Here is a 26896-nt window from a genome sequence, read left to right on the forward strand (position 1 = left end):
ATCGCATAATATTTTGTAGTCAATCGCGATTAATCGCAGATTTTGAAAGTGCTGAAATTTGACACTATATATAGGCATTTATTTCCATCTTAGGAAAGAAAACAAAACAATATGTGACAATACAATGATTTTTCTGATTTTCTCCCCTTTTCCACCCCAATTTGGAATGCCCAATTCCCAGTGCGCTCTAAATCCTCGTGGTGGCGTAGTGACTCGCCTCAATCCGGGTGGCGGAGGACAAACCTCAGTTGCCTCTGCAGGGGTGGTAGTCAGCGTCTTTACTCGTTGAGCTACCCAGGCCCCCAATAAAATGCTTTATTAACATTTTCCAAACAAAGCCTTCCACAAGAAATGCACTAAAATAGCACCAATTCAAGTAACATTAAATGTTCCCCAAAGTCTAAGTGGGAGGTTGACTAATTGAAAGAACTAATTTCCCCAAAGTTTGCATATTCATTGCAATGGGCATTAAATCTCTTAAACTCTCATTCTCCACAATATTAATCTGCTGGTAGACTGTGACTATCTGCTTTGTTACAGCAATCATGAAGCTGTGTTCATGATTCACGCATCAACGCCAGCGTCAAGCTTTGAACTCACCATGAAAAGCGCTTCCAGACAAAAATATCTCATTCTGTGTTTTGGTGATAGTTAAAACTTGACTTGCTTCTGTGGTAATTAGAATGCACCTTACAAGTCCCATCTGGGCTTGCTCTGTACATCAAATAGCACTAAGAGCTCCTTTCTCCATAATTTTATCACTGACAGGGAAGCGCTGTCAGAGATTATTTTATTTACTGACATAACAACCTCCATGGCTCTATCATAGGGAAATTATTACTACAGTACCGCCCACAGAATGTCAATGGAACCGCCGCGTTATGCTATTTTATGCTAAGCTTGTAGGCTAATCTTGGTAGAAGGGCTCTGGCGCTGTGGTGTGTGTGTCAGTGTAATGACTCCAGGTGGACACATTACAAAGTTTCCACCCTTCACACAAGTTTTTATGCCATATTAATGGTAAATTTGTTAATCACGATTAAGAAAAATGTCCCACGTTAAACATTTATAATTAATTGCATGTGTTAACACGTTAATTCTGACAGCTCTAATTTAGAAGGGAATATATCGTTTATTTCCATATTTTTAAATATAAGCCTATCAATGCCCTACAGTCCACAGTGATCCATTTTGCAATTGAATGTGTCAATCTGTCTGAAACAGATTTATTATAAGAGCTTTTCTAAGGATGTGTCAGTGTACACATGCGTCAGACGGACACATGTGGAGCATCTCATTTTAGTTCACAAATAGTATTTTTAGGTCAATGTGTCGTAGTTAAATGTTATTTGAAACTTAGAAAAATACATCTCGAAATCCTTGCATTTGCAATTGCTTTCCGTCCAGCTGTGTTTGAACACAAGAACCTGTCCTCATCTTGTGTTGTCGCTAGTGTCATGCCTGAGTTTGTTTTGTTCTCTGTACAGCTGCGAGTTGCCTGTACAGCTGGAGTTTTGATTACTGCCCCCTGCTGAAAACAGGTGGTTTTTCAAGGTTACATTGCTCCAATTTAGGAATATTTTCTTTGTTACGTTCCAGGGACATGATTAATTGTATACATTTTTTGAAAGCATTATTTTCATTTTTGGGTGAACTATTTTCCATAAACCATGTTTTCCACTGGATATTTTTTAAAGGTGCACTCAGTAACTTTTGTCTTTGTGTCATCTTGGACTTACACTGACACCTAGCAGCTTGGATGCAGCATAATTTAAAATCAATATTTTTCCGTTTCAGATGACATTATAGAAATGTATATTCACAGTCAGCCATGATTACTTTAATCAATGAGTGAAAGTGTCGTATGTCGTATTCGTATGTTAAGCAAGTAGTATTCGGCTGGTCATGTGATTCTAACATGGAAGCCCCCATGTGCGGACCCTCTCCATGTAGAATAAAACAGCTTTTATAAGGTTGCTGATATGACTGGAGTCTTCATTTTAATGTGAGTGGCCATGATTTTATGACAAGTTTTTAGTGAGGAAAAATTACTAAGTGCACCTTTAAGATACATTTACAATGTTTCACTGGCTGAACAATCAACACAAAAGTACACAACAGTACAACATATTGAGCAGACTATACTTCTTTCCCTCATAGCCTTATTTTAAGGTCTATGGATCCAACAATTCCTATTTGTTCTTGAAAAAATATGAACTGTATGAGAATATTTATATGAGGATCCGGATGTGTAAGATAGAGAGGCTTGACCAAACATTAGCTATAATTTCATTTCCCCTGAGGGTTGAATGATGTGTGACTGTCAGAGTGAGTCAGATAGTTCAAGTGTGTTAATGTCGGACTGACTCACTCGTCTGTGAGGAGCAGAGAGGACCTCAGCGCTGTCACTCAGGTACTTGGCCTCTCCTTCTGTGTAGCTCCTCCTGTTCAGACCTCGCCTCCAAAGAGGAAGAGCTGATTGGCAGCCCACCTCACCATCTGTCCAAAAAAAGATGCAATCACGAACACATGCTGACATTTATACAACATTTTATTCCGGTCCTCTAATGAGATTGGACAAGCGGTGTTCCAATAGTGCTGATGTTCAGCATAACAGCACAGGGACGTTTCGCTGTTTGTATCACTCTGCTTTCTTGTGTTTGCGACATTCCAGACTACAATATTTGAGCGGTGCAGAGTTGTGTGATTTTTCCCTAAAACGTGGAGTTTCCTCTCGCTCTTTGGAACGAGGTTTCTCTCACCAGTGTGTACTAGAGGACAAAGCTATAATGACGTTTTGATTTGAATCTGTGATCCCGTGACTTCAGCCTAAACTCTAGATGCACTGAAGTGTGTGGTGTGCACACACACTGAAATACATTAGCTCTGGTTTCCTGCCAACCAAGAATTCCAGAATCCATGAGATATGTTTGTCCTCTCTGTGTGGAATACCAGAAATTCCACCTATCGCTCAAGTATTAATTTCTAATTTCCCCACAGACTAATGTTTTGTCACCCGCCCACCTGATGAAACATGAGATAGAGGTAAAACAAACCAGGATAAATATTATTTTGGTGCTGCGTGGACAGCAAGGGTGTTCACATGACACGCTCATGAGGTTAATGTGAGGTCTCACAGCACTTTGTCATCTCCTTGGGGTAAAATGTGAGCAACACTAGAATTATTTGACTCATTCATTAACATGTTTTAGGTTTAGAGACATAATCTTTTACTTTGAGTCTCCCTATTGAGTTGTTCAAGGTCCCACAAATACTGTCCAGCATCTGCAAGTTATAAGCCATTAAAGGAATGTTCCGGGTTCAATACAAGTTAAGCTCAATCAGCAGCATTTGTGGCATGATGTTGATTACCACAAAAATTTATTTAGACTCGTCCCTCCTTTTCTTTAAAAAAAAAAAGCAAAAATCTGGGTTACAGTGAGTCACTTACAATGGAAGTGAATGGGGCCAATTTTTGGAGGGTTTAAAGGCAGAAATGTGAAGCTTATAATTTTATAAAAGCAATTCTATTAATTCTTCTGTTAAAACTCATGCATTACTTAAGCTGTAAAGTTGTTTTAAATCGTAATTTTTACAGTCATTTTAGGGTTTTAGGGTTTGTTGACATTTCTTCGTCATAGCAACGAAGTTGTAAAATTGGCTATAACTTTACATACAAAAGGTTAGTAAGTGATTTTATCACACTAAAATAATGTTAACACAAATATTGTTTATGTCTTGTGGCTATACTTTTGATTGGCCCCATTCACTTTCATTATAAGTGCCTCACTGGAACCCAGATTTGTACTTTTTTTAAAGAAAAGGAGTGATGAGTGGAAATCATTTTTGTGGTAATCAGTATTATGCCACAAATGCGGTCTATGGAGCTTAACTTGTATTGAACCCGGAATATTCCTTTAATATAAAAACAGCTGGCTCTATCTATATGTCTGTCTTTCTGTCTGTATGTCTGTCTTTAAAGCCCATATATCCTTCAGATTTAACTTTAAGGTTTAAGGTGAACAACATTCAGTTTGTCTTGACAAATTTTCCTTTTCTAGTTTAAATATTTCATTATATACTGTAATTCCATTCCGATATCATATGACTATTAGATATAGATAAGCCCTGATAAAAGCCTTTTTTTAAATGGGAGCTCCAGGCAGTGTAAACACAGATTATCTTTCTGTACACTCCAGGTGTGTTTGCACACTTACTTCTTATGGCTGCACTGAGGGGGATTCGTGTGACCTCAGGGATCGTGGTGAGGTCGGACAGCGTGCCGCTTGATACCGTCATGCTGTAGTGGTCACTGCGAAAGTGCCTCCTCAGTTCCTTGAAGGCCAGACTGGCTGCTCCACAGCTACAGTGCTGCAGGAAAAATTCCTGAAACAGAGATAGAATTGAGTTGAGAATTGAGAAATTGTCTCATAAAATGGGGGGAATGTGATTTACTTACCTAGCCACTATAAATCATTCCCTCTCTTGGTATCTATTTTATCAATTTATGTATATATACATTGTAAGAATACACAGGGGTTTTAAAGGCTTTACGTTTTGTATAGGTGTGAAGTGCCCCAAAACCACGTTGGGATAGAAGAGCGCTTAAAAGAGTTTACTTTATGAAATCTAGGTTTAATTTGTTGATGTTCACGCCCATGGGTCAAGGAAGCCCTCAAACATGCACTGACTGAAAAAAGGAAAGCAAACTTTTTTTTAAGGGTTATAGATATTTATTTCACAGTTTTAAAAAGCCATATCAATGATTTGTAACACTTTACAATAAGATTCCATTTGTTAACATTAGTTAACGCATTAGGTATCATGAATTAACAATGAACAGTATATTTTTTTACAGCATTGTTAGTAAATAAAAACACAATTGTTTATTGTTAGTTCATTTGACTTCATAATGCATTATCTAATGTTAACATACACAAATTTTGATTTAAAAATGTTATAACTATATGTTAAAATTAACATTAACCAAGATTAATAAATTCTTTAAAATATTGTTCATTGATTATTAGTTCATGTTATGTTAACAAATGGAACCTTATTGTAAAGTGTTACCCAAACATTTTGGGTAGCCCTGCAACTTCACAAATGTCAGATTCCTTATGTGAATAAGAAATCTATACAATTAGTGTTAATTCCAAATCCCACTTTATTTGATCTTATTGGACTTATATGACAGAGAAAAGATTCAAAGAGGTGTCAGTTATGTTATCAACTATGTTATCAACTTTGTCCCATGTGTTTCTCCAAAAATTAAAAAGAGAAAGATAGTTTGGTCAATCTGATTTGAGTTCATACTGAGATCTATGATTTTTGATTTTGACAAATCTGAGCACAGTCTGAGACATTGCTGAGATCTTCTATGAAACTCTAGAGGAGACACACCTTTTTCTTCTGAAAAAACACAATCTGAGAAGCTGGAGACTTATGCAAAATTTTAATGTGAAGCTTATAATTTGATAAAAGCACTTACATTAATTCTTCTGTTTAAACTTGGGTATTATTTAAGCTGTAAAGTTGTTTAAATCATTAATAGGATTTGCGTCATTATATCGTAATGGCACAGAATTTCAAAAACTGGATATTGCTTTAAAAGTTTAGTATGCTATACTTTTTAAACAGCTAGTATTTTAGTGTTTACAGATTGGCCCCATTCACTTTCAATGTAAATACTTCACTGGAACCCAAATTTTTGCTTTTTTGAAAGAAAAGGAGGGACAAGTCAAAATAAATGTTTGTGGTTATCAATATTATGCCACAAATGTTGTTGATTGAGCTTAACTTGTAGTGAACCCGGAATATTCCTTTAATATTAAAGAGATATCATTTATGATTTTTTTTTCTATAGGGAACACTTCTCTCCAAACAGTCAAAATCATCAAGCCAAATTAGAGTGACAATGACTTGCTTTTCCAATGGGAAAAGTCTTTATCTAGGTCACTATTTTATGCATTTTCCTTGTGTATTTCACATCATCACTTGGAACACCTCAACATCTCACTCTGAAATCTGCTAGAGTCATTTCCACCAATTATTCTTATTGTTGCTCCATATTTGCCTGCCAACCAAATGTACACTGTAGATACAAGGTTGTGAGGGTTACTTTTGAAATGTATTTCACTACAGATTACAGAATACATGCTGTAAAATTTAATTTGTAACATATTCTGTTAGATTACTCAAGGTCAGTAACATATTCTAAATACTTTGGATTACTTCTTCAGCACTGGTAGATTTTTTCACTTGTTTTGACTATAAAAACTCTGCCAGTACAGTAAGACAAAATACACGTTAAAAATACATTCTCTGAAAAACCTAAATATCTTATGCAGTGTTGTTTCTAAACAAGATAAATCTAATTAATCTTGTTTTAAGGATTTTTAGATATTTTTACAGGAAAACAATACAAAAATTCTTATCAAGAATCCGATTTTTGTCCTAATATCAAAGATCTTACAAGAAAAAAAGAAGTTATGATCCAACGTGAATTTTCTTGAAAAAAATATGATCGTGTCTGGTCATGTGCATGTAAAATAGCTAGAAATAGCATTTTAGCTTAACGTAAAGCTGACAAATTACACAAGGTTTATTTCTATTTCTTGTGCTCCAAACTTACTTCAAACTTACTTCTCTGTCTGCTTGTATGAATGTAACACATCATAAGAAAGTGTTTCACCGCTGTTCAAATGCACTTTTGATCACATCATTTATATGTATAAATGTTTTACATCTGAAATGACTAAATATTAAATGAAATAAATGACAATAAAATGCAAAGTAATCTCTTCAGTAATCAAAATACTTTTTGAATGTAACTGTATTGTAATTACCAATGATTTAAACTGTAACTGTAGTGGAATACAGTTACTTATATTTTGTATTTTAAATACGTAATCCCGTTACATGTATTTCGTTACTCCCCTACCCTGTGTAAATATCACTTAGTTTTTTGGGTAGTGCTTCTTACAAATGCTTGAGAGCCTTGCATTTGCTTTTTAAATATTTTTAGGGAACAAACTGTAAAAGATAAGACCTAGTTTCATATACAAGGAACATTTAGCCACTGAATTGTATGGGGCAAAGTGTCTTACAGTCGGAATGCCAGTCAGAGTGATAAGGTGCTTCCTTAATGTGTTTATCCAATGGTTTGTCATGAGATTATCCTCTTGGTTGCATTACATTTGTATTTGCATGGTAAATACTGCCTGATTGATGAGGTGATGATGCCATGGTTAATGCTTATTTCTGAGGGTATGATAGGTTGTTGTTGCCCTGAAAGCAAGGTGATTATTCTTCGGCTTTACTACCTTCCATTGATCTGACCATGGGGTCACTGATTCCTCTAAAGGTATGTGTGGATCTTAAAGATTTCTAATTTTGAAAAGGAAAGGGGAATTTTTGAAAGGAAAGGGGAATAAGAATGGGCTCTGTCCCTAAACATAGTGAACTGCCTTGCTGTTTACTGCTTACATAGGCAATATCCCAATTGAAACGGAATCTCGTAAATGACGTGAAATGCTCTACTTAGTGCATCATAAAAATAGCAATCCTCATGCAATGTGCACAAGAGACTTGACTCACAATTGATTTTAACTTGGCATTAAAATGTTGCTAAGCTAAGATATATATTTAGACCTTGTTCGGATGTTTTTTTAGTCTGCCATACATAAGAGATGCATGAATAGCTATATAGAGGACCGTGGATTACAGATGAAAGCATTCACAATAAATGTCCCATAAATCAAAACAACAAATGCTTAAACCTGCTGCACTGTGATGGAGGTTATCTGTTCACCTGATTGGTCATAGCTGATAACATCTAAAGAGATCAAGGTGTAGGACTAACAAGAGAGACAGAAGACTCTGCATTGGTGGTAATTGCATATTGTGTGAGCCCTGAATGCTTTTTATGAGTACAGATGAAAGCATGCTGTGATGGTTTAAGGCCAGGTGGGTAAAAAAGGCTGGGAGGAGACTGGCAGACATCTTGGTCCATTATAGTGGAGACTGGGGCACGTTTAAGTGGAGTTCTCCAGCCTTTTGATGTGTGTAACAGCATGTTGTTGCCTGTTGCCTTTTCTCCAAAGACACTCACAAAGGCTCTGACAGAATCTGTGGGAGTCCAAGCAGTGTGGTCCACAGACTGTACATGTGTGTCTTTTTTATCTTTCTTAAAAAACAGTAAAATTGACAGTACTCATAAGATCACATTGAAAGATTGGGCTTATTAGAGTCATTTGTTCACAAATCGGACTGGTATGTTTGTTTTTGTGTACAACCAGCACGGACAATGTAATCGGAATATTTATATTGAATAGCGTTGTCTTTTGTCTATGTGTTGTCTATGTATAGAAATGTATAATTTTATGTCAGACTGCAAGCTCACAACTTAGCTTAAACATAATTTCCTTTGCCGAGGTGCCGTAGATTTAGCAGGAAACAGTGTTAGCGTATTTTAGTATGGAGTTCTGTCCACAATGGAAGAAAATCAGATGTTCAAGAATCATGAACAGAACCAAACGTCATGAAAATAATTTGATTACAGTATTTTTATCCTTTATTAACATGGATCTGGTTCTCAATTTGGACTGATGCAAAACATTTACTTGAAACTCACACTTGGTTTTCGTAACGTAACTTGTGTTCTTATGTTTTTTAAAATGTTTTCCCTTTCTCTAGCCTCTATGTCTCTCTTGCTTTCTTTGATGACTTTGAAGTACAGTCCCCCACTGAGCTCACTCATTGTGACGTGGAAGTCTTTTCCGGCCCCAAGGCCCAAACTGACAGAGCCAGTTTAGAGCTGAATCTCTGAAAAACCATGAACAAAACTGTTCTCTTTCAGAGGCATTGCGTCAAGAGGTCAGGAAGACAGCTACACAATATACTGTCACAGGCCTTTAGTCAGTAAGAGGAGGCTGGGGTGAAGGATGGGAAAGTAGAGGGTCCATTAAATGCATAAGTGAATTTCACTTTGAGATATACACTCACTGAATGCTAGGTACACATGTACACCTACTTATTCAGCCAATCATGTGGCAGCAGTGCAATGCATAAAATCATGCAGATACAGGTCAGGAGTTTCAGTTAATGTTCACATCAACCATTAGATTGGGGAAAAAATGTGATCTCAGTGATTTTGACTGTGGCATGATTGTTGGTGCCAGATGGGCTGGTTTGAGTATTTCTGTAACTGCTGATCTCCTGAAATTTTCACACACAACAGTCTCTAGAATTTACTCAGAATGATGCCAAAAACAAAAAACATCCAGTGAGCGGCAGTTCTGCGGACGGAAATGCCTTGTTGTTGAGAGAGGAATGGAGAATGGCCAGACTGGTTTGAGCTGACAGAAAGGATATGTTATCTCAGATAACCCCTCTGTACAATTGTGGTGAGCAGAATAGCATCTCAGAATGCACAACATGTCAAACCTTGAGGCGGATGGGCTACAACAGCAGAAGACCACATTGTGCACTTTATTAGGACCATAGTGTTCCTAATAAAGTGCTTAGTGAGTGTATGCATTTAATATCAAGTTGTCCTGTCGCACTTCTTCACAACAGAATGCATGTTGCATTCCTCTCAGTCATGAAATAGATGATGTGGGACATTAAGACCTGCCACAACATTGAAAGTATACAGTGATTTTTAGTAATATATAGCAGAGCTTCAATGGATGCCACACCCACGACCAACTAAGAAGACAAGGCTTTGGAATATTTGCTGATTTATTATTATTATTATTATTATTATTATTATTATTGAAGTTTTAGCCAAATAAATATGTCATGAACAATTTTGGGCCATTTTCAATAAGATTTCCTCTTTGATAATCTGTATGTTTTATCCATTTTCTATAGCTTGCACCTAACCTGACGCCGACTTTCTCACTTGACAAGCTCAATTCCTGGCCTCAACATTTTGGAGTTATGTTACTAATTCAAGAGAGGAATATGAATCCCAAGTGGAAAACAAAGGCTGACGTGTTAGAAAAACTTGTTACTTTACAAAATATTGTAAAAAGTGTTGATGTTTTTTTCCCTCGGCTTCAGGGTGACAACATTCAAGGTCAGGTGTTCTTGGATAGAAAAAAAAAAGCAGCACTGAGGTCAGATTTTTATGGGTTACACATTGTTTACTCAATTGAATGTGAGCAATTTACCCGAATTCCTCCATATTTTAGCATATTGTAGTAAATAACTGCATTATTATATAAGCCTTTTAGTTTATCGCTTTTCATTAATTAAATTTAGCATATTTATATTAGTTTGGTGTGTATCAGTACCATTTTATCAAGCAAAACATATTTTATGCCTGAAAGAGCTTCTCCAAATGACCCGTCAAACAAAGACACAGGAAAAGACTTTTGTCCTCTGTAATTTTAACATGACACAAATGAAAACAAATGAAAACCATGTGAGGTGACACGAGGTCCTTTGAAATGTGTACCCCATCTGTGTATGGGTCAAAGAGGAATGAACCCAGCAGCCCTATTTATATAATATGCTTTTATCCAACATGACTAACTACCCGAAAACCCCCAAAAACAGCTGGGTTTGCTCTGAAACAGAATAGGCCAACAATCCTTTGCCCAAGGCATCCATATGGGGTTTAACCCACAACAAAAATCAAAGTTACAAGACTTGTCATCTCTCTGGCCCAGACCTACAGCAATGCTCTTAGATTTTTACCTACATTATCAGATAGAGAGGAAGCTAGATCTACGCATTTTTGATGGGGGTCCAAGCATATTAATCAGGTAAGCCTACACTTTTAATTAAGACTGAGAAAAAAAAGGTTCTTCATTGGCTCGTAGGAGAACCATTTTTTGTTGTATAGGATTCTTAAGTTCTAAGTTTAAATTCTTTATAAAAGTACAAATATTATAATAAAATAAAAAATATTGATGTTTCATTATAGGTTCTGCAGATCATTGTGTCAGTTTTTCTGGTTCTTTAAAGCATCAGTACAAAGATTTTCAAAAGAACTAGAGAATAAAATGCTCTTTGTGGAACTTAAATTCTCCTATGATATCAGGCTGTAAAACACTTTGGTTTTATTAGAATCTTTATTTTTAAGACTGCATAAAGATGAATGTTCTGTGGTGTAGTTAAGGCAGTTGGTTGATCATACAGTACCTCTTTAGTCTTGATCACTCTGTCTTCCTTCTGTAGGCCACAGATCTGTTTCTGTAGTCGGAGGTTGTGTTCTTGTAGCTGCCCAATCTTCTCTATGAGCTGACAGATGTGCTCCAAGTAGCCCAGTCCAGAGCCAAGTGGATTAGACTGTTTGGCCTGGCTCACCTTGTTGTCAAGACACAACAGAGACAAAATCATAATGAGTGACTATCATAGTAAATGAAGGACAGTACTGCATGCCTGGGTTTTGAACCATCCATAACATGAGTCCATAACAGTGCATGCACTGATGTTCTCAGCAACTGTTAGATTGTCTTTGTTATTTGATGTTATCTGATGTTTCTCCTGCAGCTCACCTAGCAGAACATGGCGCTAGGAACGGCAAGGTCATGGGTTTCATTCCTAGGGAACCAGTTAGGCCTGAACAATTAATTGAAAAATTATTCAGGATTATGATTACGGCTCCTCGTAAAAAACAACTGATGAATACAGCATTCCATTCTACCCTTGTCGCGTTAAAGAGTTCTATTAACAAGTGTTTTTTCAGCGGTTGAGTATACTAACCAAACCCAGACATGCCCATTGAGCAATGAAATGGTAATTGTGACTCAAACACACTTAAATTAGTCTATATCATCTAATTAACATCTATATCATCTAACTAACATCTATCAGTAATGACAACCAATCCTAAGTTTGAACGGTCCAATCCCCAGATGCTTGCTTTATTTTTCACCACTGTTCGCAGTGGAACATGGAAATTAGTGCTGAAGAAACATCACCTGACACTCGTAAAGAACAAAAGTGGAAAAACATAGTTGGTAATTTGGAATTATTTTGGATTTGTAGCAGTTTACTCTCAATAATTACATTTATTTGGACACCAGAAAGTGGCTTATTACGAGAAAGCGGTGTTCCAGCTTACATGCACTGTACAAGCGGCGTACTCTTTACTCCAGTATGCAAGCGGCTCGGTCCGTAAGCAGCTTTCTCCACAGCAATGCAATTTCTCTGCGATGCTTGTGTAAATAACAAACATGGCATCCAAGGAAGACTTTGTTATTTTATTCTCCTTTTCTTTGCTTTCTTTCCAGATATTCCAGAGTTGTTGCTGTTTTTGTTCCCTTAACTTTCCATCGCGACCTGCAGCGGAATTGCGCTTCAGTAGTGGGGTTTCCTCTTACATCAAACTCTGGGATTCCCCCAATGTACTTCAGCGCATCACACAAATGTGAAGGACAGTCGATATTTTACATTGGTGTGTATAAATGGGTATAGTTTATAGTGGATGTGCTTTTCCAAATGTTGAATTCTTTCCACTCTGTTGACTTGTTGTTGGGATCCATCCTATGAGTTTGTTATCCGGTCTGTTCACGCACTCCTCAAAAACCTGTAAGAATGCCGCTTATGTGTTTACATGGCCAGATAAGCCAAGTTCTCCAGGAGAAACCTAGGTGTGTTAAACTGCTTTCTCTTAATCGCTTAAAAGAAGTAAAGAAATCAGCATTCTCGTTCACATGATGTTTCAGGACGTCGCTTTCTGCCAAAACCCTGGAATAAACCGTTTTCTTAAGTGCATGTAAACGTAGTCAGTATAGACGGTCAATACACTGCAAAGAAGCTGTGTAAATAAAATAGTGGAAAGGCCCTTTCCCGCCAAACGCGATGCAAAAAAGTGAGATAAATTGCAGACAAATGGCCTATTCACACCAAAACTGACACAAATACTCGCTGTTAGCACATTGTTTACCACAAAAACAATATTACCTTAGAAACATGTGGAACCCAAGTAATGTAATTGTAACATAATTGAAATTCAGTAACTATAATCTAATTACAAGTATTTACTAGAATCCATTGCACTAATTTTTGCAAAAAAGTAGGCTAATTAAATTATAGTAACTAATTACTTTGTATAAGAGCCATCACTACAGCGAACACAAATACTGATAATAGCTTGAATGCAGAAATTTACATTTACATTTATTCATTTGGCAGATGCTGTTATCCAAAGCAACTTACAAAAGAGGAATAATACATCATAAGTGATTCATCTTAAGCATACATCAGTACGAAAAGTGCTGCATTACTAAGTTTCACTAGCATCAGAATAGTAGTATCCAAGACAGATTAGAGTGCAACAACAATCCTCTCTATATATTATGAGTGCATGGTTAAGTACTCATGGAAAATAAGTGTTTTAGCCATTTTTTGAAGACAGAGCGTGAGTCTGCTTCACGGATGGAGTTGGGAAGGTCATTCCACCAACGAGATATGGTGAAACCGAAAGTACGGGAAAGTGTTTTGGTGCCTCTTTGTGTTGGTACAACAAGGTGCCGCTTATCAGCCGACCACAGGCTTCTGGTGGGAACGTAGTTCTCAATCAGAGCGTTCCAGTAATCCAGTCTAGTTATGACAAGTGACTGAACAAGAAGTTGTGTGGCATGTTCAGAAATCACTTTGAAAAAGGAGCATCTGCAAAATGCATAAAAAGCAGATTTTTCATAACAGAGAACAAAAGTGAGGTCTTAAATGCTGTAAACGTATTCACGCTGGGTAATAGGGCTGTACTCCTGGTGAGGGACACTCCACCCCTCTCTGAACAATAGGTAAGCAGTAAATAAGGGGATTACCAAAGATGTTTAAGTTCACCATAGGGGGTTAAACAGCTTTTGTTTTACAAGTAAACAAAAACCTACTGCATCCTACTGTTTGAAAGCAAATGGCTCATTTTAAGTGCTAATGAATACACAGTGAAGCAAAGGTTCCTACAGTAACTGATAAAGATCATTCCACAAGCATGAATGTATGCGTTCAGGTGGACCAGTTTCCTAAGAACAAAGAGGCTGACTCAAACCAATGATGCAAGCACCAGTGTCCAAGATGAGCTCCACCCATTATTTAACACTAGAGCTATTTTAACAACCACAGAGGAATTCCAAATGGGATTTTTACAGCTTCGAAAACACATTTAATCAAATGAGATGGTTAAACACAATTAAAATGATTGCAAAAGACAGTTTGCCAACCAGTTCACTGCTCCTTCTTTAAACAATCTCACAGATTCCAGATCTGATATCTTCTAGAGTTAAACATCATTCACATTTCTGAATCAAGACAGTTACATAATTTTCTCTGTACCAGGCGTTCAAGTCATATGTTACAGAAAAACATCCTTTTTTATCCTGCAAATGTACAGATCAAAGTTAGAGAAAATAAATGAGTCTAAATATTTATTTTGCTCTTGAAACTGCAGCATTGTAGTTTAGAGGTGTGAATTATTGATGGAAAAACACTACAACAAATAATTTAGCCTCTTTTTAAGAATTATGCATTTCAATTTTATAACAAAATTCGATCAAACTGAATTGTGTAATGTTTAACTAAATTTAATTAATAAAAAATAAAATATTTTGTTCTTTTATTTTATTTTGTTAAACATTACTCAATTCAATTTTATGAAATTCAAATGCATAAATCTTAACATGATTTTTTTAGTGAAGGGTGTTTATTTTATTGATTCATTTTTCTATCTTTAAAGCTGCAGATGCTCACGTTTTTCCAAAAAGTCAAAGGAAGTTTTGAACAAATATTTATAGAATCACTAACATTCCAAAAAGTGTCCCAACAAAAGAAGGATGTGAGTTCAGGTCTTGGGCTTTTCCTCTCAAAAAGCTTTTCCGTGCCACTTACGTCCAATCCAGTCCCAAAGCCCAGCATTAATGGAAACACAGGAGCTAAACAATAGAGGACATGCCAGAGAGCTGAAATACTAAGAGCTGACATCACTCACTTCCTTTGATGGAGATCAAGCTTTTACTCCCTTGACAATGAACTTTTCTAATGCTTCTCTTGTACACTAAAATACCATTATTGCGTTAAAGGGCTCCTATCATAATTGTATTATTATTTGATTTTCCCTCAGGTCCACTTACACTATATTGCCAAAAGTATTTTCTCACCCATCCAAATAATTGAATTCAGGTGTTCCAATCACTTCCATGGCCACAGGTGTATAAAATGAAGCACCTAGGCATGCAGACTGCTTCTACAAACATTTGTGAAAGAATGGGCCGCTCTCAGGAGCTCAGTGAATTCCAGCGTGGTACTGTGATAGGATGCCACCTGTGCAACAAGTCCAGTCGTGAAATTTCCTCGCTACTAAATATTCCACAGTCAACTGTCAGTGGTATTATAACAAACTGGAAGTGATTGGGAATGACAGCAACTCAGCCACGAAGTGGTAGGCCACGTAAAATGACAGAGCGGGGTCAGCGGATGCTGAGGTGCATAGTGCGCAGAGGTTGCCAACTTCAATCGCTACAGACCTCCAAAGTTCATGTGGCCTTCAGATTAGCTCAAGAACAGTGCGTAGAGAGCTTCATGGAATTGGTTTCTATGGCCGAGCAGCTGCATCCAAGCCATACATCACCAAGTGCAATGCAAAGCGTCGGATGCAGTGGTGTATAGCACACCGCCACTGGACTCTAGAGTAGTGGAGATGCGTTCTCTGGAGTGACGAATCACACTTCTCCATCTGGCAATCTGATGGACGAGTCTGGGTTTGGCGGTTGCCAGGAGAACGGTACTTGTCTGACTGCATTGTGCCAACTGTGAAGTTTGGTGGAGGGGGGATTATGGTGTGGGGTTGTTTTTCAGGAGCTGGGCTTGGCCCCTTAGTTCCAGTGAAAGGAACTCTGAATGCTTCATCATACCAAGAGATTTTGGACAATTCCATGCTCCCAACTTTGTGGGAACAGTTTGGGGATGGCCCCTTCCTGTTCCAACATGACTGCGCACCAGTGCACAAAGCAAGGTCTATAAAGACATGGATGAGCGAGTTTGGTGTGGAAGAACTTGACTGGCCTGCACAGAGTCCTGACCTCAACCCGATAGAGCACCTTTGGGATGAATTAGAGCGAAGACTGCGAGCCAGGCCTTCTCGTCCAACATCAGTGTCTGACCTCACAAATGTGCTTCTGGAAGAATGGTCAAAAATTCCCATAAACACACTCCTAAACCTTGTGGAAAGCCTTCCCAGAAGAGTTGAAGCTGTTATAGCTGCAAAGGGTGGGCCGACGTCATATTAAACCCTATGGATTAAGAATGGGATGTCACTTAAGTTCATATGCGTCTAAAGGCAGATGAGCGAATACTTTTGGCAATATAGTGTATATTGTTAGCAAAGTTTTGATTGTTCCAAAAACCTTCATTATTTATTTTTTATTACCATTTTCCACCCTCTCTAATCCTTACACTTAAACTGACCGTTTTTTGCTGTTAAATATAGTTATTAACTGTCCCATCCTTTAATAACAGACTCTTTGCACCACGTGCATTTTTAGCACAGACAGAGAAACAATGGAGGCTGGATTTTCTTATACTAAAAGAGTCTCGAATAAATTAAGATCATTTTCTATAGGGCTGTTAATATGTAAAGGGCTAGTTCAATCAGAAATTAAAATGTTGTCATCATTTTCTCATAGTGACTCAATTTAAAGCTTAATAAAGCACCTAAAAGTGTCATAAAGTAGTTCATTCCAAGTCTTCTGAAGCCATACGATCACTTTGTATGATGACAAGACTGCAATCTTGTCGTTATTCACTTTCAAATCAAATAAAATCATTGATCAACTCATGTAAACAGCACACAAATCTAATTTGACAAAATATCAATAACATTAAACCTTGTGTCATGACGTCATGGTTACAAGATACATAAGAGCCAATGAGGGTTGATGTTACTGACGTGTCACCATATTTGATTTCAGCTCTGTTTATGTGAATTGATCAATGATTTAATTCGATTTGAAAGTGAATAACAACTTTGTTTCTGTTCATCATACAAAGTGATCATATGCCTTAAAGTTGCTGTAAGCGATTTCAGCCATTCTACTTCCACAAGCTGAGCCTTTGGATTAGCCACACCTCCTCTTTCCAAAACCCTGCACCCCAAAGATACCAAATGAGCTTTATTGAGACCGACATCGTGCAGAAACGGTTGTTAAAAACAACAGCAGCAAAATAGCGCCCTCAACTGACAACTGTTATGAACAACATGGATTAAAAATGACAGTAAGTCTCAATAATTCACTGCAACTACAACACTTTAAAAAGCATCGAAAGCGTCATTGTCCGTGGTTCACGGACACATTTTTGTTTGCCGTTTACAGAGTCAAGAGCTGTCACAGAAACAGTTGAAATATCTTACAACACTTATTTCAATAATATCTCTCAGGGAATAGGAAAATGTTTTGCGTACCTATCCATGAAAAAATCGCTTACAGCACCTTTAAGAAGACTGTGAATATGAAGCAAAAGTTGCATGGACTACTTCTGTGACACTTTTGTGTGGTTTGTTAAGCTTTAAAATGAGGCACTATCAACTGCTCTTTTATGGAAATCAGCATCGCAACATTCTTTGAGACATCTCCTTTTGTGTTCCACAGCAGAAAAAAAGTAATACAGGGAACATCATGAGGGTAAGTAAATAATGACAACATTTTTATTTTTGGGTGAAATATTCCTTTAAATATGGCATTCTGGTTAATTAATTGATATTTATCATGTGGATAGTGTAGTGCTCTCTCTGCTTTGAGGATTTGTCTTTTAACCACAAAATTAAGTTCAAAATAAACTGGGAAAAACAATTGTGCAAATGCCTTTGGGTTGGATTGCAGGAACAATTTTTTTAATTACATAAGCTCAGTATTACCAAATATGAGGAAAGACATTATAAACCCATTGAGGCAAGTCTGAGAAAATAATACTTTTTTATTTGAAATATTTGAGTAAGTCTGTTTTAAAGCAATGCTTTCCTATTCATGACACCACTGGACAGGAATGAGGAGCCAGATGTGGTGTGAATGCAAAGATATGGGAGAAGGGTTTTTTTTCTGGGCATCTGACCGGAATGTTTAAAACAATGGGTAGGATAGTTTGATTGGATTAAATGCATTTAAATATAGAATCTGATTAGATGAGTAGCCTGTTGTGTTAGTCATTTTAAATGCCTGATTTAAAGGGATAATCTACCCAAAAATGAAAATTCTCTCTTCATTTACTCACCCTCATGTCATCCCAGATGTGTATGACTCTCTTTGTTCTGCTGAACACAAACAAAGATTTTTAGAAGAATATCTCAGCTTTGTTGGTCCTTTCGAAGCAAGTGAATGGTGGCCAGAACTTTGAAGCTCAAAAAAGCACATATAGGCAGCATAAAAGTAACCATATGACTCGGTTTAATCAATGTCTTCAGAAGTGATATGAGAAGTGTGGGTGAGAAACAGATCAAAATTTAAGTTCTTTTTTACCATCAATCTCCACTTTCACTTTCACATTCTACTTCTTTTCTTTTTGGCGATTAACATTCTTCGTGCATATCGCAACAAAGAATTTATAGTAAAAAATGATCTAAATATTGACCTGTTTCTAACCCAAAGCTATCTTATTGCTTCTGAAGATATAGATTTAAACACTGGAGTCTTATGGATTACTTTCACGCTCCCATTATATGCTTTTTGGAGCTTCAAAGTTTTGGTCACTATTCACTTGCATTTGTAAGGACCTACAGAGCTGAAAAATTCTTCTGAAAATCTTTGTTTTTTGTTCTGCAGAAGAAAAAAAAGTCATACACATCTGGGATGGCATTAAGGTGAGTAAATGATGAGAGAATTTTCATTTTTGGGTGAAAAATTCCTTTAATTATGTAAATACAAAATGGTACAATATGGTCATAAGGAAGGGAAATAAAATAGTCTAATGATGGAAACTTTAGAAACTCACTGGTCAAATAGAAAGTGCATTAAAATAATTTCAATATTCACAATGTTGCTAATTTTGTATTGTAAATCATTGCAAGTATATCAGGAATATTCAATATATCACCTAGCCCTACATGCCATCATTGTAAAACTATAGAACACATAAATCTTCAGGAGTTAATGCTGACAAGAGTTAAAAAAACACTTGCAAAACTGTGGTCTATTATTTCAAGTTCACCATGACTTTTTTCCTGAAGGTTAATTTACGGTGCATTAACAGTTCTCATACTGATCTCATAGGTGTTACAGTGAAATCCTGAGGGAGATACATGGAGCTTGTGTTCTTCTTGAAGTTAACACTATATTTTTATTGATCATACTGATGATTACAGAGCTGAGAACTAATATTGTTGGGTGATATTATATCTCACAAAACAAGCTTTGTGTATTTATCCAAAGGCTTACTGCGAGACCAATAAGATGTGTTGATATCCCATGTTTTTCTGTGTATGCTAAAGCATTGGAAAATCCTTTAAGTGTCATGACCTCTTACATCACATTTCAGGGTGTCAGCCAAAAGTTTGAGGTTAGATGTGGCGTACACAGCACTACTTTCCATGCCTCATCCATCATTAGATTAAAGCCTCACACTAGCACGCTGGAAATGTTCACATTGTGACTGTGTTTATATGCTACAGCCAAGGAATTCAACTCCTCAGCTGTGACCGTCCTGGGGTGGGTGAGGGGGGCAGGTTGGGCTATAGCAATTATGCTGTCTTTATTCCACCCTGACACCATATTTCACTCTGCTCCATGCATCTGTCAACTCAGACTTAAAAATGCTTTTTATGTCCCATAGACCCCCGTGCAGAGAGACTAACATATGCAGGCATCCAGCTGAACACATGCATTTGATTAACACTAAATCCTTAGAGTAAAATACATCTCTTTCACCTTTTTTATAATGACCAATTCAATCTTAAAATATTGCAATTAAACCTGTCACATGCTTACATGGAAAAAGTTTAAAAAAACAGTGCAGATGGACACAAAAACTTGTTTAGTGTGAACAGCCCGAAAGCAGGATAGATCCATAAAATGAAAGCGAATGGTGACTAGGAGCTGCCAAGCTCCAAAAAAAGAAATAAAATAAAATAATAAAACATCATAAAAGCAGTCCATATGGCTTGTGCACTATATTCCAAGTCGTATGAAGTCGATACAATATCAATATGGCGGCTTTTTGTTAGAAACAGACCAAAAGTTATTCACTTAAATTTTTTCCCTGCGCCACTGCTTTCAAATCTCATTCACTCAATTTGAATATGCACATATTCAAATCTGGTGCTCTGTTATTGGTTTACAATAGACACATTAGTACACATTATTTGTCATAATAGGCGTCAAGCCTTTTTATGTGCCATATGGAAAATATGCAAACATGAGATTTGAGAGCTGTGGTGGAGAAAATTATCGGTGAATAATGACTTACATTTCAGTCAGTTCCATACAAACATATCTTATGGCTTCAAAATATTTACAATATAGCACATTAATCATTAAGACTATTTTATGGTGCTTTTTGTCATTTTTTTAACTTAGCCCCTGGTTAGTGGTCACCATTCGTTTTTATTGTATGGAAAAGAGTGACATAAACATCTCCTTTTGTCTTTCACGAAGAAAGATATTCACACTAATTTGGAACATGTGTGTGAGTAAACAATTACAGAATTTTCATTTTTGGGTGAACACTTTTTTTACTATGTTTAAATCCATTCTGCAGAATTTCGCAGAAAATATGAAGAAAAAAAAAGCCCATCTGGGCCTGCTCGTCAGTCACTTTATCGTGATTGGCTTACACCTGCTGTACATTTAAATCTTCACTGTAGCTTTATGTCCTTCCTACCCTCATACGTTGGAAACAAATCAGATTAGAAATGAGGGGGAGAGAGAGGCCCTTTGAAGTTGCCATGTTTGAGGTGGATGGGAAAAAAGCTCATTGTCCCTCTTCAATATCCTCTTCCTCAGGCCACAGAGCTCTATTTAACAGGCAAGGGAATTAGCTTATTAGCTGTGGTGACAGGTGATGATGAAGACCGCCCTGACTACCTGTCATCGCAGCTCCCATAAAGTAGACCATTCGTAAAAAAAACTGTCAAGTCACCGGCCACCAAAAGACCTTGAAGCTATTAAAGAGGCATTACTTGGATTAATATGTGAGTAATTTGAGCTATTTGACACCTGTTTGATGCATCCAGGTTGGCTTTGACAAGCATGGTGGACTGAGGGACACGGCCCAGATGAGAGAGACTTTGATTATTCCAGCTGTAATCACTGCAGCCATCTGTATGGTCTCTCAACACAGATGAACAGGTGCTGTGTGATGTGGCGGCCACGATAAAAGAGGAGAGATCTGTAGCACAGTCTACAGTACATTCTCTCTGTTCTCAGTACTGTACTTCAGCACAGACAGCACATCCAACTCTATCTGAATAACCTTTTGTGGCTGTTGTGGTCATCGGCAATTATATCAGATACATCATGTGGTTGCCACTACACAGGTGAAAGATCATACCTTCAAAGCATGAACCATATTTGCAAAGCCAAATTCTAAAAACAAACTAATCCAATATACCATGCAAAGCCGATCCATATGTGATGGATATGAACATTGATACATTAATATAAGAATAGATTATCTATAACATTATTAACTGCTCTGCTCATAATTACATAAAGTTACATGCATTTTAAGCTTGAATTGCTTTGATGGTAGGAAAATAAGTGCTTTTATTACAGAATTTACGTACTGGTCAGGGGGCATGAAAGTTGTAATATCTTAAGCAATTTTGCTCTTTTTTTTTTTTCTTTTTTTTGCAATGTTGTTTAAAGTATGTTAAGAGAGTTGTACTGTAAAACAATACAAAAATGCTGATTGAGAAATTATTTTTTGCAGTGCACACCTTTGTTTGACATATATTTTCATTCATGATCCCTTAACCTTAAGAGATGTAAAATATTGCTCTTGATAAATACTCTTTAATTCATAGCAGAGGAAAAATGCAATTCTCCTGTCCTTGAGTGTAATTTTCCTGTTTATAGCATCTAAATGCTTGTAAAAAGTCTCACCATATTTGTTTATAGAATTGCAGATGTTACATTATTATGTCAAGTAAATAACAATAAAAAACATGTAAACTGTTGTTACTACCTCACTAAGCCTGCAGCACTCTTCCATGTACTCGTCCAGACTGTCACTTGTTGTACTTTTTCTCAAAGGTTGTTGTTGAAATTCAGGTCCTGTTTTGCCATCATATGCTTCAATAGAACAACGGTTCCTTGACTTTGTGTCCTCAGCCGTTGCAGTCTCTTTTATTTCCTCCTGTACTGTTCTGATTTCCATGCCATCCTTGCAGTTCTCTCTGGTGTGCCTCAGGGCTCTGTCCTCGGACCACTCTGAATTTTCTGTGATGTCCATTAAATCATCAGCAGCATTCTCATCTTCTATTCTATCTCCAAGAATGACAAGAGTACCTCGTTTAGCACGCATACAAGACGTTTGTTCGGTTTCCAAAGAGTCTGAACTTTCTTCAAGAGGACTTTTGGCTAGTACAGGAGAGTTCAAGTTACTACAGTCACATGAAAATTCTCTACTGTGGACTACAAAGCTTTGCTCTGAACCTGTAGGGGTGGATGGGGAAGTTGCTCCACTAGTCATCTCTACCCCTGAGTCCTCTGATTCAAATTTGTACAACCTTGGATGTGTAGTATCTGTGAAAATTGCAGATAGATAGTCTGTTTTTGATTCAAGTACTGCTGGCTCAGGAGCAGCACTGTGGATTGAGATCACATCATCGGCCTGGAGGGGCTCAGAGTTATCCTGCTCAGACATTGAGTTTGAGATGATTGAAATGGAATCTTCAACATTTAGGAGTTTCTCAGGGAAGTTATTGAGGAACTTCATCTTTGTCAATACAACCTCATTCTCAACCACTATATCCCCTCTGCCTGCAAAAAAACCCAAAAGAGGACAATTAATAAATAATATTGTACTGTAAAAGTATTGAAACAAAGATCAAGTATTTCATGGTAGACAAATGAGGGACACAAGCACTGGATTAAAGAATGACAAAGATTTTACCATGAGTAAGGTTTTTTAAGTACACTGCACATTAATATAAAATGTGCAGTCACAGGTGTGAGTTTATTGCCATTTTACAATGTCTTTGATCAGATCAGAACATCCCATCAGAACTTTCCGTTGTATTAAGAGAAACAAAATATCTACAGCTATTGTTGACATGGGATTGGCACTATCATTCATAAGAGCACATAATAATTCATCCTTTTGAAGTTATGTTTAAAACATTGGTTTTAAAACAAAATGTTCACTTGTGTAAGAGGCGATAGTGAAGCCGAAATTTCTTTGCAGGGTTCGGCTCTCATTATTCAAATTATATAAAAGCATTTCTATGCAGACATGCTTCCTTGTGCTGAAAGAAGACAGCTTATCTCACACTATAAAGCATTCTTTAGCTTCAGCAGACCACAAAAAGCTCAGAAAACAGACATATACTGTAGTCCTGTCCTGCTCTTTGATCTGTACATTTGTACATAATGTTATTGTAGGGCTCACTCAAATGTGACCTCTTTTTTGGAAGTATTGGAAATCCGACACATTTCAGGTGTGAGTCTTATTATATCTTTGTCTTACTGTTTCTAAGAGTATTTGCTTGTATCTTCCACTGAAAGTGTTTTAAAGACAATATGAAAACAAAAGCTTTTTTTTTTTTTTGTGACTTTTATTAGCTTTGAGGCCATCTATATGCTAGTGCAGTCTTAAAAGTTGACAAAATACATCTTTAGTAGTATACACATTTAAAATGTACAGTCTTTCTTTTCTGGGAACACTGACAAAAATATTGATGACTCCATTTTAAATGGAATCTTGCTATTATGGGCATACCCAAATTTTTGTCCAATAAAATGCTTTAGAGTGAGAATGTTTCCTCCCTCTAATACCACCTGCCACTAGGGTTGCTAACTGTCACTTATTAGCCGGGATGTCCCATATTTAAGCAGCGAAATACTCAAACTCTCAAAAAAAATTATTTCATATGGTCTTTGGCTCAGTCCTTGGCTCAATCATGTTGAACTTTATTGGCAGGATGAGGTGTGAAGAGAATCTTGTAGTGGGTGCTGGCTAATTATCACAGATGACTCACAGGAAGCATTGTGGCATTCTGAATATAGTTGGAAGGAAATGTGCCACTAATTTACGTACTGTGAGGAAACTGAGACAATGAGAAATGTCTAATGGCTTTCGGCCTTGACCCCAAAATTTCACATAATCATCACACTGATACATTGTGAGATTAGAAGTCTTAAAATGAGGTATCATTTCATGAGGCCTTGAAAATGATCAAATGAATGACAATTTCAGCTGTTCCCAGCTCAAAACAGGTTGTTTGTTTGTGTGTGTGTGTGTGTGTGTGTGTGTGCATGTGCATGTGCTGTGTGTGTGTGTGTGTGTGTGTGTGTGTGTGTGTGTGTGGGCAGGTTTAAGTGGTTTACGAGGACTTTTTTTAGATTACAAACTGGTAATTACAAGGGTATTATGTTATAAATGTGGTTTATGAGGACATTTCTAGTGTCCCCATAATTCAAATCACTTAAAAAACATACTAAATGATGTTTTTTTGAAAAATGTAAAAATGCAGAAAGTTTTTTGTGAGGGTTAGGGTTAGGGTTAGGGGAAAGAATCTATAGTTCGTATAGTATAAAAATCATTATGTCTATGGAGAGTCTTCATAATGATAACTGCACCAACATGTGTGTGTGCGTGTGTGTGTGTGTGTGTGTGTGTGTGTGTGTGTGTGTGTGTGTGTTGCTTTGAATCATCTGTTTTGTGAGAAAATAATCTGTTGTGATATTTTTTTGTTGTTGTTGTTTTCAGATTGGAAAGTGACTGTGAAAACAGTGATAGCATTTCAATTATGTGAGGTTATCCAAACTTTGCATCTGGTCCAAGTTTCTTCCCATTCAAAACAGTGCCTGTGTTTTTGTGCCTGTCCTTTCTCATGGGCTCTGCCTTGTATATACAACACCTGGACGCCAGTATAAAGCTATGTAAAATCTGCTACAGATATACTATTAAATGCAAAATCTTATTTTGACTTTGATCGGCCTGTCATAAGTGATTATACGTGGTCTTGTTTTAATGTCACATTTTATCCAATCTAAATGAAAATGTAATTTAAAGCTGTAATGTAATTTTCACACTATGTCCTAACCAGCTTTGTTATTTGTCAGTTGGTTGGTTTCTCTTTCTGTGGTGGGTAGCCCTGCCCACAGTGAAATGTCATTGGACCTAAATCCTGCTTCACATAATTCAAGTCATTTTTATTTGTATAGCGCCTTTCAAAACACACATTGTTTCAAAGCAGCTTTACAGAAGATCATGCATTAACAGAAAATGAACTGTAATATCTATAATGTCTTAGAGTCATCATTAGAGTCAAATATACATAACTGTATATTTGATGTCAAATACCATCTGGATAGCTGTGATTGAGTTGCATTGCGCTGCATTTCACTAGTATGGAAAGACAAACGCCTGGTTTAGAACACATTCTCAGACTGACCTGAAAGTATGAGCCATACCTATAGGATCAACAATACCTGTCAATAATTATGTATAAGAGGCACCAGCATCACATTCAGGAATTGGAGTGTTCTATCTGAGGCCCAGAATCATAGTGTAGCTAATTAACTTTTGAAGGTCAATTAGACTGGCCTATTGGGTCAGCTTTCATACAGCAGTTCTTTCCAGCTGAGAATACAGAACTGCTGATGGTGGGGCATTTTTGATGCCACTCAGTAGGAGCAAGTAGTCAGCATCTAAATCCCCCCTAGGTTTCCAATTAACATCCCCGAGACATGGCTGCTTGTAAAGAGAGATCAAAAAGCCCTCGCCCAGCCCCTGGCAGCCAGGAATTTAAGTAATGCTAAGGTCCTTCGTGATCCAGAGTATAATGCATTAAAAATAAAAACAGGAAAAAGGAGGTCAGTGGCAGTGTTGGCAGTAATCAAGACCTACATATTTCTAGTCCTTATTGCCCTGCAGGCTGCAAATATGTGCTGAGGAATTATTTCAGAAGTTTCAACACCATAAGAGTGTCTGGGTGTTTCTTTAACTATGGACTCTTATGGTCTTGAGCTCTTTTTTTTTTTAGAAAATAAAAACACCCTAAAACACACTTTTCATACTCTCACTAGTTCATTTAATTGTTCCATTAGCAATGTAATTTTTCTGAAATTATGTGCCATCATGTTACTACAATAATAGACCGTTGTGCAACACAGTCTCATTTAAAAGGTCCGCATATCAGACAGAAGCATTTGAGCTCATAATGTTAAAGTGCTCGCCTGTTTCATTCTCCCTCTCTCTCCTCAACAGTTCCCTGTAACTTTAACTGTCTTGTCTAATGAGAAAAATGCAAATATCAATAAAACTCATTTTATATACCCAGGGGAGGATCTAGAAATTTGTTCATGGGGTGGCAAAGGGGTGGCATGCAGACTATGAGGGGTAGCAACACCAAAGCAAGTGCCCATGCACAGTTTATATGGATTAAGGTACCAAGCTTCATTGCAACAAGTACTAGTTCATTAATTGGAGTCACTATTAAATTATAAATATCCATGAATTTGCAATACAAATGCATTTCCACAGGAACCACACATAGTAACCATTTTGATACTGATTTGCCATCTAAAAAAATAAATAATAATAATAAAAAAAATCTCCAGAGTACAAAGACATTGTCTATTAAACACATCAGCAAATTCTAAATGTTCCTTAGCTTGACATAAAACTGGCAATCTGGAATAAACTTATTATTATGAAGGCCAAATTGTTTTATTTTGTTAAGTGTACCCATGGATGGAGAGTGCATGCATACCCAGTGTTATTCTGC

General features: G+C 37.0%; 1 protein-coding gene across 1 annotated transcript in view; it reads right to left on the bottom strand.

The window, feature by feature from the left end:
- The window catches only part of LOC127412175 (uncharacterized), a 38020-nt gene that overhangs the window by 4322 nt on the left and 6802 nt on the right, over positions 1-26896 (bottom strand). The window contains exons 2-5 of the mRNA XM_051648329.1: positions 22129-22925; positions 11155-11319; positions 4218-4386; positions 2372-2499 (exon numbers count right to left, since the gene is read on the bottom strand). Coding sequence (XP_051504289.1) covers positions 2372-2499; positions 4218-4386; positions 11155-11319; positions 22129-22925 — 1259 coding nt within the window. The remainder of the gene's footprint in view (positions 1-2371; positions 2500-4217; positions 4387-11154; positions 11320-22128; positions 22926-26896) is intronic.

The sequence above is a fragment of the Myxocyprinus asiaticus genome, chromosome 21 (assembly GCF_019703515.2).
Source record: "Myxocyprinus asiaticus isolate MX2 ecotype Aquarium Trade chromosome 21, UBuf_Myxa_2, whole genome shotgun sequence".
NCBI classification, from domain to species: Eukaryota; Metazoa; Chordata; class Actinopteri; order Cypriniformes; family Catostomidae; genus Myxocyprinus; species Myxocyprinus asiaticus.